Here is a 14,096-nt window from a genome sequence, read left to right on the forward strand (position 1 = left end):
TGTATCTGGCCAAATTGGTCGGATGAGGATATCCACCTTTGCTAATCTTAATCATTAGTAATTGATTAGCAATAATTAATGTATTTTGTTGTTAATTAGTAATCAACTTATCAAAATTAGTGTTGATTAGATATAATTGGTCTATTTTGTTGTTAATTAGTATAAATTATAGCTATATTAATGATAATTAACATATATTATTATTAATTAATATGTTATTATTTTTATTCTATCCATTCTCATCCATCCAACCAAACAAGAAACTGGATGGCCATCTCCACCCAACCAAAAAAAGAGTACCACCATATCCCTGTAAATATGGATGGCCATATCCTATCCAACCTCGACCACAAACCAAACACACCCTAAATGGGCCTCACCAATACAGACCGTTATATAATAATAAGTGCAATTAGTTGTGGTGATGGCAGTTTAAAGAGAAGAAAGGGAGAGGTTTATTAAGATTTATAGGATGGGTAGAACTTTGGAGTAACCCTAGTGCCTAGAGAATATATCATCAAGGAGTATCACACAAATAGACAATTCAGTAGAAAAATGCTTCATACTTTGATTTAAGGAAGTACATCATCAAGGAGTACCCAATAACACCATGACAATCTATAATAAGAGATCCATTAGTTGTCCACACGTCATTGACTTATTACGTGTCAAATAAGTAAAGGGTTCTTATACTTTTACTATAAACTTTTGTATTACAATATAGCAAATCAATAGGCTACGGTAGCCTTGAGACCTAAGAGTAAAGAAAGGCGGAGCAATCATTTACATAGGTAAAGATCACCCCTATTCTATTTGGCAGGAATTGAACTAAACCTATACTACAACTTAAAAGGAATTGAATAAAACCCTTCCTGTCCAAATATGCCCTAAGCAAATATGACGACTAAATCAGTAAGGGTTCGTTCGAACCTCTGGTTAGGTTACGCTAATATGTTTCACGCAAAACGACACAGTCGTCAGTGAATGATTAATTACGTATTAACTATTACAAACTTGAAAATGGATTTTTTTCAAGAAACTTCTATATATAAAGTTTTTGCACAAAACACATTAAACACATTAGTTATCAGTTTGGAAAGCGTAACCACGTAGAACGAGAAAGTAGCTCAGTAGAGTAGCTAAATCGAACTCAGCGTAAGCAATTGGTTTTAATTTCAAAATCTACCGCTCTTTTTATTCTTCCACGTTAGTAATTGGGAATCATTGGAAATGGACAATTGGTGGATATGCTTAGCTAAAACATTAAAAAAACATGGATGAAAAAATGTTCACAATAAATTGACAACTATATATATGTGGTTAGACTCTAGGTGTTGTAGTCAAATTGCTTCTTTCCTTCAAAAGTCTATTACAACAGTGTATAACAGATTAGCCAAGCCAAGCCAATTAACGAGCCATAGGCCTTGTTTTGGAGTTGGAGATTATGAAAATAGATGGTGAGAACCTTGGCAAGTATTGGCACTACTAAATTTGATATTGTAGAATTTGAACTAGCGTGGGCAAAAGTTGGTAGCAAACCAAACATCCATATGATAAAGTTGCCAAAATTTTGGTAGCAAACTTGACTACAATCTAAACAAATCCTACTTCATTTTCTAGATTCTATGGCATCTAGTTATCAGAATCTTTGTGAGAATCTGGTTGTTTGTGAAAATTATACTCGAAGAAGCTTTAGGTGCAAAAAAAGCGTCCTAAAACATGGCCTATAGCCAACAGCCTCAAAACTCAACTTAGACCTAGAAAGCACATAGCAAAATATATTTCTTGTTTTTTCAAGAAAAAAATCTACTCAATACGTTCTCCAATAAAAAAAGAAAAGTGCCCATTTGGCCATAAATATGCAGTAGACACCTGAAGCACATCAAGACCATAACTTTTTTTTCTTCCAGCATAACACACTAGCAATTATAAGTCCACGACAATAATGATGAGTCCACGTCAACTACTACGAGTTTGCGCAAGTACCACAACCAACAAATATGGGGCATTCTTAAGGAAACATGTATGATGATTACCAGAGATTCACATGCAGCAACGGAGTCTGAGAGACTGGGACAACCATAAAATGTAAATAGGGTTAGTTCTCAGCACAAACGGTTCAACAATTTGGTTAGCTGCCATTTTGTCCTATGATTATCTGCAGCAAAAAAGACATGTTCCTACAACGAAGTTTGATGAAGGTTGCAACTTAATGTCATTTCCAGAGCTTGACAAGCCTATCATGGCTCACTGAGGCAATCAACCCTGATGCATTTGATGCTGCTAGCGATGGAATCATGCCATCATGAGCATTGTTAATGGTCACGATATTCTTCTCCCTGATGTCCCACAGCTCCAAAGACTGCAAGATGTTAACCATACAAAAATTTAATTTAAAATATTTTTAAAGTACTATAAAATGATTATCTTGAATATGATATATAAGAGAACTTGCCTCGTAACAACCAATCACAAGCAAGTATGGAAATTTTGGGTGGAAGACACAAGAATAAAATTTGTTCCCGCTGCAAATCAACTCATGCACACAATCACCATCATTTCCTGTAGTAAATGACCAAACCTTGATAGAATCTTCACTAACAGAGGCTAGGTAGCCACCCGTAGCATCCCAGCAAACTGAATGGATATTCTTTAAGTGCCCCTGCACATGATCGCAGACCCACATGCTCCAATTGAGTCAAATACCGAATGACATAGTTTGAAGTATTGATGTAATGGTGGGAGTTGTGGGTGCACACAATTAAATGCATATATACATTGGTGCAGAAACCAAAAGTTATCACTATTTTTAATTGCAATATCAATATTATGATGTCAAGTTCTAGAATATATATTGCGTTGAACACTTAAGAATGCAATTCCACCTTTTCTTTATGTCTTAAATAATCCAAAAAGCTCTAGCCAACTAGTGGAATGATGGTCCAATGTGTAAATGCAAAACGACTTCTACTAAACATAGCTGAACAATGTGTATACTATATTCTGCAACAGTTCTATCGATATGAGAAATTCTCCTAGAAATGCATATGTAAAAAGATATAGGTAAATATCATTGGTTGTCTACCTGTAGATCACTCCTATAAATGTGCAGCGTTTCTGCATCTAGTATGGAAATCATCTTTTCTGAGACAACTGCAAGATATTTCCCATGGTGAGGTTGAAATCTCAACTGAATAGCACCTCCCTGCGAAGATATGATAAAAAAGCATTCAGGGCAAGTTTTAGCTTGCAAACAACATATATCAACACTAAGGAAAAGAACAAGAAAAGAAATAGCTGATACATACATTAAATACCCTAACACAGTTCACGCAGCTACCATTATCTATGCTCCAGCAACGCACTTCCCCATCACTGTCACATGAGCAAATTATATCTTCTTTATTTGGGTGAAAATCAAGTGACACAACAGATGTTGAATGACCTATGAAAGTATGGAGAGAATACTCCGGCTGCATAGCATCAAGATAGTAAAATAGTTAGTACATTTGAACACATCAAAGTGACATTACTATAAGAGGGTAATTGACACAAATGAATTACATTGTTAGCATCCCAAACCCGTATGGTTTTGTCAAAGGAAGATGTAGCAAGACGAGTCATGATTGAGCTAAATCGGACATCTGTAATTATCATAGAATGCTCTTCAAATATAGCTTTAATGTTTAAGTCATCTGTGAACCATAAAACAACCTGAAAAAAAAAGATAAGTATAAATATATAGCCTTTTTAGCACCACAAAATCCATAGTTGCTTTTACACACTTTTTTATCATGGCCTCCCGTGGCTAGAAGTTTCCCATCCGACGAGAAATGACAACAATCAACCTTGTTTGTACTTGCACGAGCTTTTGCAACCTCGATAAAACCAAACCCTACAACAAAGAGAACATGTTATGCATTTAGTCTCTGCCAAATAATTCTAGTCAAGCTAAAGAACACATAACTCTAATACTCTATAACACCCTAGTAAAGGCATATCATATATGAGCATTTCAATCCTCTTGAAAGCGAATGAATCCTAAAACAACACATCCCACCATCTTTGCTTTCTGAAAACTGAAATCTTATCATGTCTGTTCCACATACTAAGCAATGAATGAGGAAATTGTGCAAATCATTTCATGACCTTTTTTTGCTGACTTTGGGTATGCATGCTCGAACAGGGATTGAAATTGCATTACACTCAATAGTTCAAATAGGCATGGAGACCGGTTAGATGTTGCAATGAAATTTGAAGTGAAGAAAAGATCCCTATCAATGCAGATGTTGATTATTGGAAACATCCTTTAGGATAAATGATCCCTTCAATATGTTTGATCTCACAAGTGGTGAGGTTGTGAAAGTCTTAAGCAAAGAGAAGGGTAATAGTTTTTCAAAAAGACACACATTTCTTTTATAACTCTTTTTAGGGAGGTGCCATATGATACTGCATATGATGGGATGGCATAGATTTTTTTTCTTGATTGTTTTACTATCAAGGTCAATAAAAGTTAAATGTACCCAATCCAATTATGAAATATGATGCTTTGTGATATGTATACTCACTTTCTAAATTTTGGTTATCATCATCATTAAGTCAGGGTGAAATATGGAGATACCTTTACTGGCATCCATGCAATGCCCCATGGTCTCCTGAGGATCCATGTCTTCCTGAGATAAAAAAGATTCTACATTTTCATCCAAGGAGCCATCTTCCTGCAACTGGTCTACATCACCCTGGAATTGAGAGATTTTTCATCTTACTTACCAAGCTATGTGCTAGTGGCACTTTAAAATAGAGTGGTATATAAATACCAGTGGATTTGTTGGAGAGATCAAGCTTTTGGTGTCATCATAGCCAAACATAGACAATGATTTTGATTTACCACCATTATACTTCAGTTGTGGCATGGACATTTCATCTCTTGGAGTGTGAGTGAAAGGTGTTGAAGGTGCAGAACTTGAAGACGACCCAACATTGTTTGATGTTCCTGAGCTATTAGCTCTTTCAGAGGATGAGACAATTTTCTTTCTCTTCTTTGATGCCTGAACAACGAGGGACACATTGTAAACATGCAATTTGCCAATCTAAATATATTGGAAGGCAATCGTAAATATGTCTTGTTTCATGAGACTAATAGGGGCAGAACCCTAGTGGATACAACGTAATATAGTATATATAAATATATAAAATAATACAATACAAGAATATTATATTGGTAACAATACAATCCTACAAGGCTTAAGAAATCGATACAACTCCAAATATTTCCCAGAAATGATTAAAACAATTAGTAGTAGCGAAAAGATATAGTATGAAGACATGGAACAGTAAAGTTCCATCGGAATAGACTAGAAAAAAAAATCATATTTGGGGGTATAGAAGGGGTTGAGCAAAAACTTGGAGGCGCATAACGAATTTTCTCAGTAGACAATGAGAGTAATGCTTCAACAAGCAGAAACATTGCATAGTGTAGTGTAAATGTAGTATATATATGATCTATGATATAGAGTTTATGTAGCTTTATAAACAATAAATCATATTTTTATTATAACATCATACTCGGTTAGCTAATCCAAAAGAATTTGGTATGCTCCCATCTAGCATACTTCCGATGCTTTGAGCCTGTTGATGGTGAAGCTGATTCAAGCTTTGAGCCTGCTGATGGGAGATTGTAGACTGTTGAAGCTGTTGCTGCTGGCTATGACCCTGTTGTTGCAACTGTTGTAAATGAGCAATTTTCTACTATATAGAAACATAAGAGAGTAGTTGATAAACAAATGGAAAGAATTCTTGTCCAAAGCAAGTATTTCTGATAGGTGTATTATAAAACACTCTAAAGACAAATCCCTGTAATGTCCTTCTCATACTGCACTATCAGCATATCTTATTGTAAAATATCTTTGAGATAATTTATTCTATGCCATTGACAACGCTTGGATTCTATAATATGTCACTAACAAAGCTCAGTTCTATAATAAACCATCAAACAACCGTTAGTTAAACCATCAGTCAATCGTTTTCTTCCTCATATGCCATCATTGCTAGTAAACTATCAGTTAAACTTCGTTAAAGATGAGAAAATGTCCATTTTACCCCTATGTTATTATGCGTAGTCATGAATTTTATTGGTCATGACCCACTACTTTTTCTTAATGATGAAAAATATAAATCGCTTGTCTTTTTATCATCCAAGATTATTCAATGCGACATGTCATTATGCAAAATCTCAATTTTATCCAAGGGCTAAATGGTCATTTTTTGCTCCCTATTGGAGTTTGACTAACAGTCAACTAACAATGATGACATATAAGGAATAAAATGAGTTGTTCAATGGTATATTGTAGAACTGAGCTTTGTTGGTGGCATATTATAGAACATGCGCTTTTTTCGATGGCATAGAATGAATTGACTCGATATCTTTAGTTGCTTTAGCAGGAAAGCATTCTGCTTAATAAATAAGCTATGCAAAGCACCAGGGAAGCTTCTAGGCTACAATTGTGAGAATAAATTAAGTACATTTAGAATAAAATTTTCAGGGTCGAATGAAAATGATTAAAAAAAGTATAGAAAATTGTTTGAAATATGTTATATAGGGAAATGTTGGTAACAAGTAAAATTGTCTTCAATAAAAAAACTACAAATAAATATGTTCAACTTTTAATCAGATCAGACAGAAGTGCCATTTGGATAGGACATGCCACACCTCTAAGCAAATTGGTTATGCAACATCTAGAAAGTAAGAAACTAATAGCATCAAAGCTTTTATTGGAAATGTAACTAGTACATAAATTTCCAGAATTAGGAGTATCAGCAGAAAACTAGCATTTCCAAGGTAGGAAGTCATAGAACATACCGCTATTAACATATCTATCTTATTACGTGATCCACCAATTTGGTCAGGGGAACCAATATTTGGAATAATATGACCACTATTATTATTAATCTGTCCATCTAGATGAATGGCCATATTTTTGTTGTTATGAAGCATCCATAATCTTCTAGTCTCTACATCATTAGCTGGAAGGGAAGCCATGTTTTGATGGGTTTGCAGCAAAAGTTGTTGTTGTGGAGTTAGAAACTGGAGTTGTTGAAATTGTTGGGGTGATTGTAGGAGCGGCTTCTGCTGCAAAATTCCAGAACGATGTTGATCAAGCCTTATGAGCAATGATAATAGAAAGATGTATATGTTAAAAAAAAGTTGCAAGCTTCTAGAATATAATAATGTGTAAATGTCATGTTTTGCACTATACGGAAAAACTACATATGTATTTGGTGTTTTTTTTAAATTTCTATCGACACCATGCTTCTTTTTATTTACATAAACATAGTGCTCTTTTAACACCCCAAAGATCATAATGTACACCAACTAGAGAAAAGGAACAACAAATGGTGACCAGATGTGGGATATGAAATGTGCATTGGCATCTTGAGTAGGACAAACAATCACAAGACTCTCAATCACATTTTGGCTTGTGAAGCGGATGGATCTAGTAACCCGACCGGGCTGATGAATCTCCTAATTTTATTATTGGTTTGCTCTTAGACGATATAACTTTATTTGCAAACAATAAAGTGTGCTATGATGGTTTTCCTTAAAAGAAAACCAATCAAAGGGTTTTCTCAAGTAATACAACAAAAATGCACATAGAAACATTGGCAATTTCTTTCATGATGACGAGGCATGGCTACCACCCATGTCATTGTACTAAACAAAATTCCAATGAATTTTGTGTGAATTGCTAGGTAGAGTTTTATTGGCACAAACATTTCTAGCAATTGTTGTCGGTAGTTTTTAATTAGCTGTCAACAAAATATCAGTACTCGACAAGTCCCTAGTCCCTCCAATATAGCAAGCTATCACAAGAATAGAATTTTCAGATGCAAATATAATATGAACATCGAGCATATGCCGTAGAAAATGAAAATAGCTGACATCAGACAATTAGGGGCTTCCTATCATAAGTAGAGGGTTTTTACTTGGAATTCCATAAACATAGAACGCTAATTAATGCATACATATTTTTATTAAATACCCATGTTTTTTGCAATATGTAATTTCCTAAAATAAATGTCTCCAACGTCTCCTAGAGAAAAGAAAATGCACTTAAACCAAATACAAGATAATAGTTGGCTCTAAAGCTTACCATGAGTGACCAACCTTTCAGCATAAAATTTCTTCCACCATGATTAGATCCTATTAAAATGACATCTCAATTTAGCTTCAAAAACTAACCAATAAAATTATGCAACTTTGCATACCAATAACAATCGCCTGAAGAATTCAACATGAATCAAAACTCATGTAATTTTTTAGACTAAAAAGCGGTACGAGTTTTGAACTAAAAAGGAAAGTGAAAGTTGAAACATGAATTATTTACTAGGCAAGGTAGAACAGTAATTCAAGGGTTCAAGCTAGATGAAAATTACCTTGTAGACCAAGTAATGATCCATCAGAAATAACATCTCTATTTGTCAAAATTGGATTGATCCTAATTTTGATATTCTGCCAAGAATATCATGATAAGATGAAATTGGTAATAATCTTTTTTCTTATGTTATTTTGTATTTGGTATGGTGAGAGGTGATAAGCAGTATACAATTCAAATTAACCTGTTCTGGAATAGGAAGTCGCGGACTTCTTGCCTGAACTTGTTGCAGAGTACTTGATAAGTCACCAATACCTCCAGGCAAAATTGGCCTGAAAGGTATGTGTCAATACTATATGAAAGCACATGTACAACAAGTTGCTAGTTGCTACATGCATTGAACATCCAACAAGTCAACAAGTAATCCTTGCTGGTATGGTTATTAACTTCATTTCTGAATGGCTTAACCATGATTCATGTATCATGGCAGGTCTGGATAAGCTATGAACTTACACTATTAAGAATAAAGCTACATAGCTTACACGCCATAATAATATTATAAGTGTACACGCAATGCAATACCCAATAAAATAATATAGTGTTCCTAATGTCAAAATTCTAACTATGTGCATACATATACAAAATGAAATTACTAGGTGCAAACAAATGTATATCATAGCAAACTACATGCATGATTAAGATAATAATTTTCTAACAAGAACATAGCATACATTGAAAAAGAATAAAGAATCACAATTACTTTAATTTAGTAGTGTGTTGCATCTACTAAGTTCTAGTGATCTTTGCAAGTAAACTTTGCTGATGTTAGTACAACAAAAAAAAAGTGCAAGAAAATACCCTGAAGATTGTCCACATGTAGCTGCTTTCAACAATGATGCTTGGTTTGGATCAAGCACTTGCCCATATTTTTCCCCATATCTTTGTTGCAACTATAAGTTCAGCACAACAACGCAAGATTTAGATCAACCAAAAACGCATTATCTAAGAGGCAGATAGGAGCCTAGGAAGGTTGGACTTGGTGTGGTACCTTTATTGATGCCTCATCTAAAGAATCTCTTTGGGAAGGGAGCTTTAACCTCTCTTCATATATTTTTACTGCCATAGCATTTGCAATAGCAGGGTTATGTCGCATTAAAAGATCATTTCCAGAAAATCCACTTGTGATACCATTAAAAAGATGAGAACCATCTCTATGCAGTTGTTGTTGTTGTTGTTGTTGTTGTTGTTGTTGTTGTTGTTGTTGTTGTGCAGCTCTTTGTAATAACATTTGTTGCATTTGTATTTGTTGATGCTGATGTTGTTGATGATGATATTGTTGTTGCTGTTGTTTTTGATGCTCTGCTTTTGCTTGTTGAGTCTGAAAGATTTTAGCAAAGTACAATTTAATTAGCATTATCTATTCATGTGAAAAATGCATCATATTCCAAATGCAAGTCATTTTACACTCGTACACGAGAATTAAGGAGGTGATACAATTATTTTCTTGTCCTGCAGAAACTACACATGGAAAAAGATACTTCATTTATTGCGAAAGTAACATCATTCAAATAGTAAGCTTATTTACCTGCAAAGACCCATTAGTTGTAGTAAATATCCTAAAATATCACGTCAAGGCGGTTCAGCCATGACCAAGCCAGACTACTCTTCGTAACACTATACTCATGACTCTAATTCACATCAAGGCAACATGAGACAAGCTACGGTTTGTCACAATAAGGTACTAGGTTTTCCAATGCATCATGTAGATCAGACATAACAGAAGCCCATTACATGTGCAGTGCCTATGTAGGTGGTGCACAAGGGAGTAGGCAAAGGCTCCCATTAGGCATGCTACAAAATGGGTGATAGGTGCTCCATTTTTTCTTTGTCTATTGTTCTGCAATTTTTTTATGCACTTGGGCATTGCTTTATTATTTAATTCAATCCAAAACTACGCATCATCAAGTATGCAACTCAACTATAAAGTTCATAGACTACACTTAGCACCAGATGAAATACATATGACAAATTTGAAAGAGGTTATCAACAGGCTAAACTGGAGCTAACAAATAAAAGACAAACAATTAGCAATCCAAATAGGCTTCACTGGAAAAATGTTTGATGATTTAACTAGCATGCCACATTATGAAGTAGATAAAATTGAGTTTTTAATGGTTCAACTATCTACATTATACATGGTTTATGAAGGCAACAAAGAATTTTCTATGTTGTGATGTAGCAGAAAAGGAAGAATGAAAGGCCCTAATTAGTAGCATTTGTCATAGATGGAAATTATAATCATAAAAGGATAAATAAAAGCACAGATACACACCTCAATATATGACGTTGCAACATCAGAATGTTCCCGATCTGTTTGTGCTATGAATATATCCCAAAATATTGACCACCACTCAAAAAGAAAGCCACCAGGAGCATCAATTGCTGTATGAAAGTTAATTCAAGGAAGTAAGTAATATCATTAAAATTGTGGCAAACACAAGCCAAATTAAATAACTCCATAGCAACTTCCAATCACTAATTAAGTCAAAAAAAAAACTTCCAATCACTAAAATTCGGTGGCAAACACAAGCCAAAAAAAATAGCTCCATGGCAACTTTCTAGGTGATTCTCCATAAAAAGAATCAGGGAGATGCATACCAACTGGATCCGTTGAGACATTTCCTTCTGATTGGAAGGCTTTTGCTGTTGTCTGTAAATTTCTCTTGACAAAATAGTCATATATGTAAATGTCCAGCCTGTTTTGTTACACACTCAATAAATTAGTCCTTCCAAGGATGGATTCTGAAACAGATAAATTTTAACTTATCATACAATAATGTTGTAAACAAAAAGGATGTAGAAAGATACATGATAGTACACATTGTATACTTTTTTCACCTTTGATATTTCTTAGAAATGAAAATGTTAAATAATAGTAGAAAGCAACCATGTTTTGTTCTAGTGTTTCTGGAACTGGGATTTCTCTCGGATATTAGAAAGGTGCATTAACACACTATGTTATGTACGCTTCCACAAGATATTATAGAAATCACCAAGACTCATCAATAAGCCTGTTAAATGATAGCCCAAAACAAAACAAGCTTTGGCTAATCCATTTATTACAAAGTCCAGACTTTACAAAAATACCCATTAACAATAACAGTACTCTCAAATTCCGTATTGCAATTAGAATGCTACAAAAACTAGCCATTTCTACATTCACAACTAAAAGAAGACCTGAATCCCAGTAAAATAGTATAAACTTGGAACAACAACTTGACATGCGAGTATGATCTAGTAGTACAAGAAAGTGAGAATTGAACATCTAAGTGCATCAACTTGGCAAATGGGTACGTTCTAGTAAAAGAAACTTGACAATTTAGCATTTTTGTGCAACAATTTGGCTAGATGTGTGTTGTTTTAGTTCAGAAATGCTAGATGAGTTTTTTCATGATGTTTATATGCCATCATATACCAGTTATGCAGATATTACCTTACAATCTTGCATTTAATCTATAAAAATTATGTTACTCATTCAATTTGCACCACTAGTTTGGATTTGTTTCTTCACCTTCTACAATTTAAACCAAAATACAAAATTTTCTAAATAATACAATTTAATTGACTTTTAATTACTAGAATGACAGCATATTAAATATGCTATATAAAACTATGTTATATATTGAGAAAATATATACTTGGAAATTGAACATGTATAGCAAAACGATGCTAATTAAAAAAATCAAGTTAATGCGCTAACATGCTCACTTCTTAAGTAATGGTACAACCATTACACATACATTCCAAGTTGGTACTCCCTCCGTCCCGTAAAAAAAACTAACCTAGTACTGGATATGACACATCCTAGTACTACGAATCTAGACATACCTTTGTCCAGATTCATTGTACTAGAATATGTCATATCCCGTCCTAGATTCGTTTTTTTCGGGATGGAGCGAGTACACCCGTATGGTTACTTCTTAAGTTATACCCACTTGTAAAGTTGATGTATCGTGAATACAATTTACTCCCAACTAAAATAACCAAGACAAAATTGTACTAAATATTTTTAGATATTGAGACCCCTCTCGGTCATAAACAAGGCATATATTATTCCTTGTATGACCCGCTTTACAAGCAATACTTAGGATTCACCTATTGTCACAAACAACATTTTCTGGAGACAAGAGGAAATCTACCCCACTCCCTGGTCCATTACTTTGTTTTCTTGAGGCATTCCAGACCTAGACCCCAAATGGTTATGCTTTAAATCATTTTCACAAGCCAAACAAACTATTGAAAACCATCCAAAACAACAAAGTGGGGTTTCCCTGAAACCCCAGCTCCCAAACTCACGTCTACTATCCTCCTACTCGTGAGACATACAAGATTGAACCTCCAAACATAGCTACCATCCCGCCGTTCGGTATTGCTAAAAAAAATGGAAAACACTCAAATTGATCTAACGCCAGCCAAACACCACCTAGGAAGCAAGATGCATAACAACTATTTTTCCATCTCAACCAGTTAGCTATCATTTAATTTCTCCATTTATTTTCTTGTCTTAATCAATCACAACCATTTATAATCTTAATTTGTGCCAAAACTAAAAAAAATACATATATTTTGGAAATGGGGGAAGAAAAACTAATGAAAAAATGGACAGAAATCATGAAAAATGCATGATGCATGTCATCATAATCATATAGTACTTCAACATTAGTAACTCAAGATGATTTTTCTTGTGTTCTCTTTCATATGTAAGGAGATTGTTGTGTGCGAGGGTAAAAGATTGGATAGTACGAGACAGGTCAATTCTCAAAGTGAATCGGATTGAAATATAACAAGGCTTTCTAGATCTAAAAGAGGGGCATGTTAGAACAAACGGATCTACTAAGAATTTTTTGATAGAAAATCAGTGAAGAAATCTCACATGTTTTGGGCCATATTATCTGAATACAGAACCATGCTCCACGCTTCCGCTTCTCCAACTCCAACGGCCTCCGAGGGTGAGGATGTGATGGTAGCTTTTAGAGTTTGGGGAGGTATTAGAATGAGGAAGCGAGCTTAGAGGGAGATTGGTCCAACCTTGGGTGGTGGCAATGAGAGGTTTGCGGTGGCGGAGGGAGGTGGTGGCCCTTGCCGGCGTTGAAAAGAAGTTTAGGGATGGCACACGGAGGGGGATTGCGGCCGACGCGGGTGGTGGAACCGCGGCGGTGGCTAGGATTGGTTAGGGTTCGGTGGGGTGGGTAGGGTGAGTTATATAGTAAAGAGGTCGATGGCTATTAAGCGTTGGATCAAAATCGGGTGTCTGGAAATTTTAACTAGCTATGCGGGTAGAAATATGTCAATTGTTGCATATTTATTACCTAGAATAAATATTTTTAATAAAATAATTGAAGTTCTTATATGTTTTGTGACTTGTGTGATTCTTCTTCTCTAACGAGCTTGCCAAATTAATGTGCCCTTCTGTGATATGCATGAATTTTGTAGAATATAAATTTTATAGGATTTAGTTCGGTTCCCACAAACTTCCTCGATTCCAAAGAAGGCTAAGGTTAGTGTAGGCATAGGGGAGGGAACGATTAAGATTCAATGGACCTTGGCTATAGCGCGAATGAGGACGTTGGTGGACATAGATGTCATGATGAGATAGTAAGAATAGAGCAATATTAGATGGTGGTGCGTGCTCAATCAACGATAACATTGCCACAAAAGGGAAAG

At 34.9% G+C, this 14,096-nt stretch overlaps 1 protein-coding gene across 1 annotated transcript; it reads right to left on the reverse strand.

Annotated features, from left to right (window-relative positions):
* Nucleotides 1-2,071: 2,071 nt before the first annotated feature.
* Nucleotides 2,072-13,600, reverse strand: LOC9269401 (transcriptional corepressor LEUNIG). Its single transcript, XM_015778666.3, has 18 exons — nucleotides 13,306-13,600; nucleotides 11,031-11,128; nucleotides 10,705-10,814; nucleotides 9,421-9,750; nucleotides 9,231-9,322; nucleotides 8,617-8,704; nucleotides 8,434-8,509; nucleotides 8,151-8,200; nucleotides 6,860-7,129; nucleotides 5,566-5,712; nucleotides 4,818-5,048; nucleotides 4,622-4,739; nucleotides 3,786-3,895; nucleotides 3,565-3,714; nucleotides 3,309-3,473; nucleotides 3,086-3,205; nucleotides 2,456-2,662; nucleotides 2,072-2,362 (listed from the first exon to the last, which is right to left on the reverse strand). The coding sequence occupies exons 1-18, from the start codon at nucleotides 13,338-13,340 to the stop codon at nucleotides 2,216-2,218; spliced, it is 2,544 nt and encodes an 847-aa protein (XP_015634152.1). The 5' UTR covers nucleotides 13,341-13,600; the 3' UTR covers nucleotides 2,072-2,215.
* Between the last annotated feature and the right edge of the window lie 496 nt (nucleotides 13,601-14,096).

The sequence above is a fragment of the Oryza sativa genome, chromosome 1 (genome assembly GCF_034140825.1).
Source record: "Oryza sativa Japonica Group chromosome 1, ASM3414082v1".
Classification (NCBI taxonomy): Eukaryota; Viridiplantae; Streptophyta; class Magnoliopsida; order Poales; family Poaceae; genus Oryza; species Oryza sativa.

Coding starts and splice junctions, on each gene's coding strand:
- LOC9269401 (XM_015778666.3), bottom strand. CDS start 13,340: ATGGTTCTGTATTCAGATAATATGGCCCAAAACAT. Junction 10,815..11,030: donor TGTCTCAACGGATCCAGTTG/GTATGCATCTCC, acceptor ACTTTCATACAG/CAATTGATGCTCCTGGTGGC. Junction 5,049..5,565: donor CTTTTGGATTAGCTAACCGA/GTATGATGTTAT, acceptor CTCGTTGTTCAG/GCATCAAAGAAGAGAAAGAA.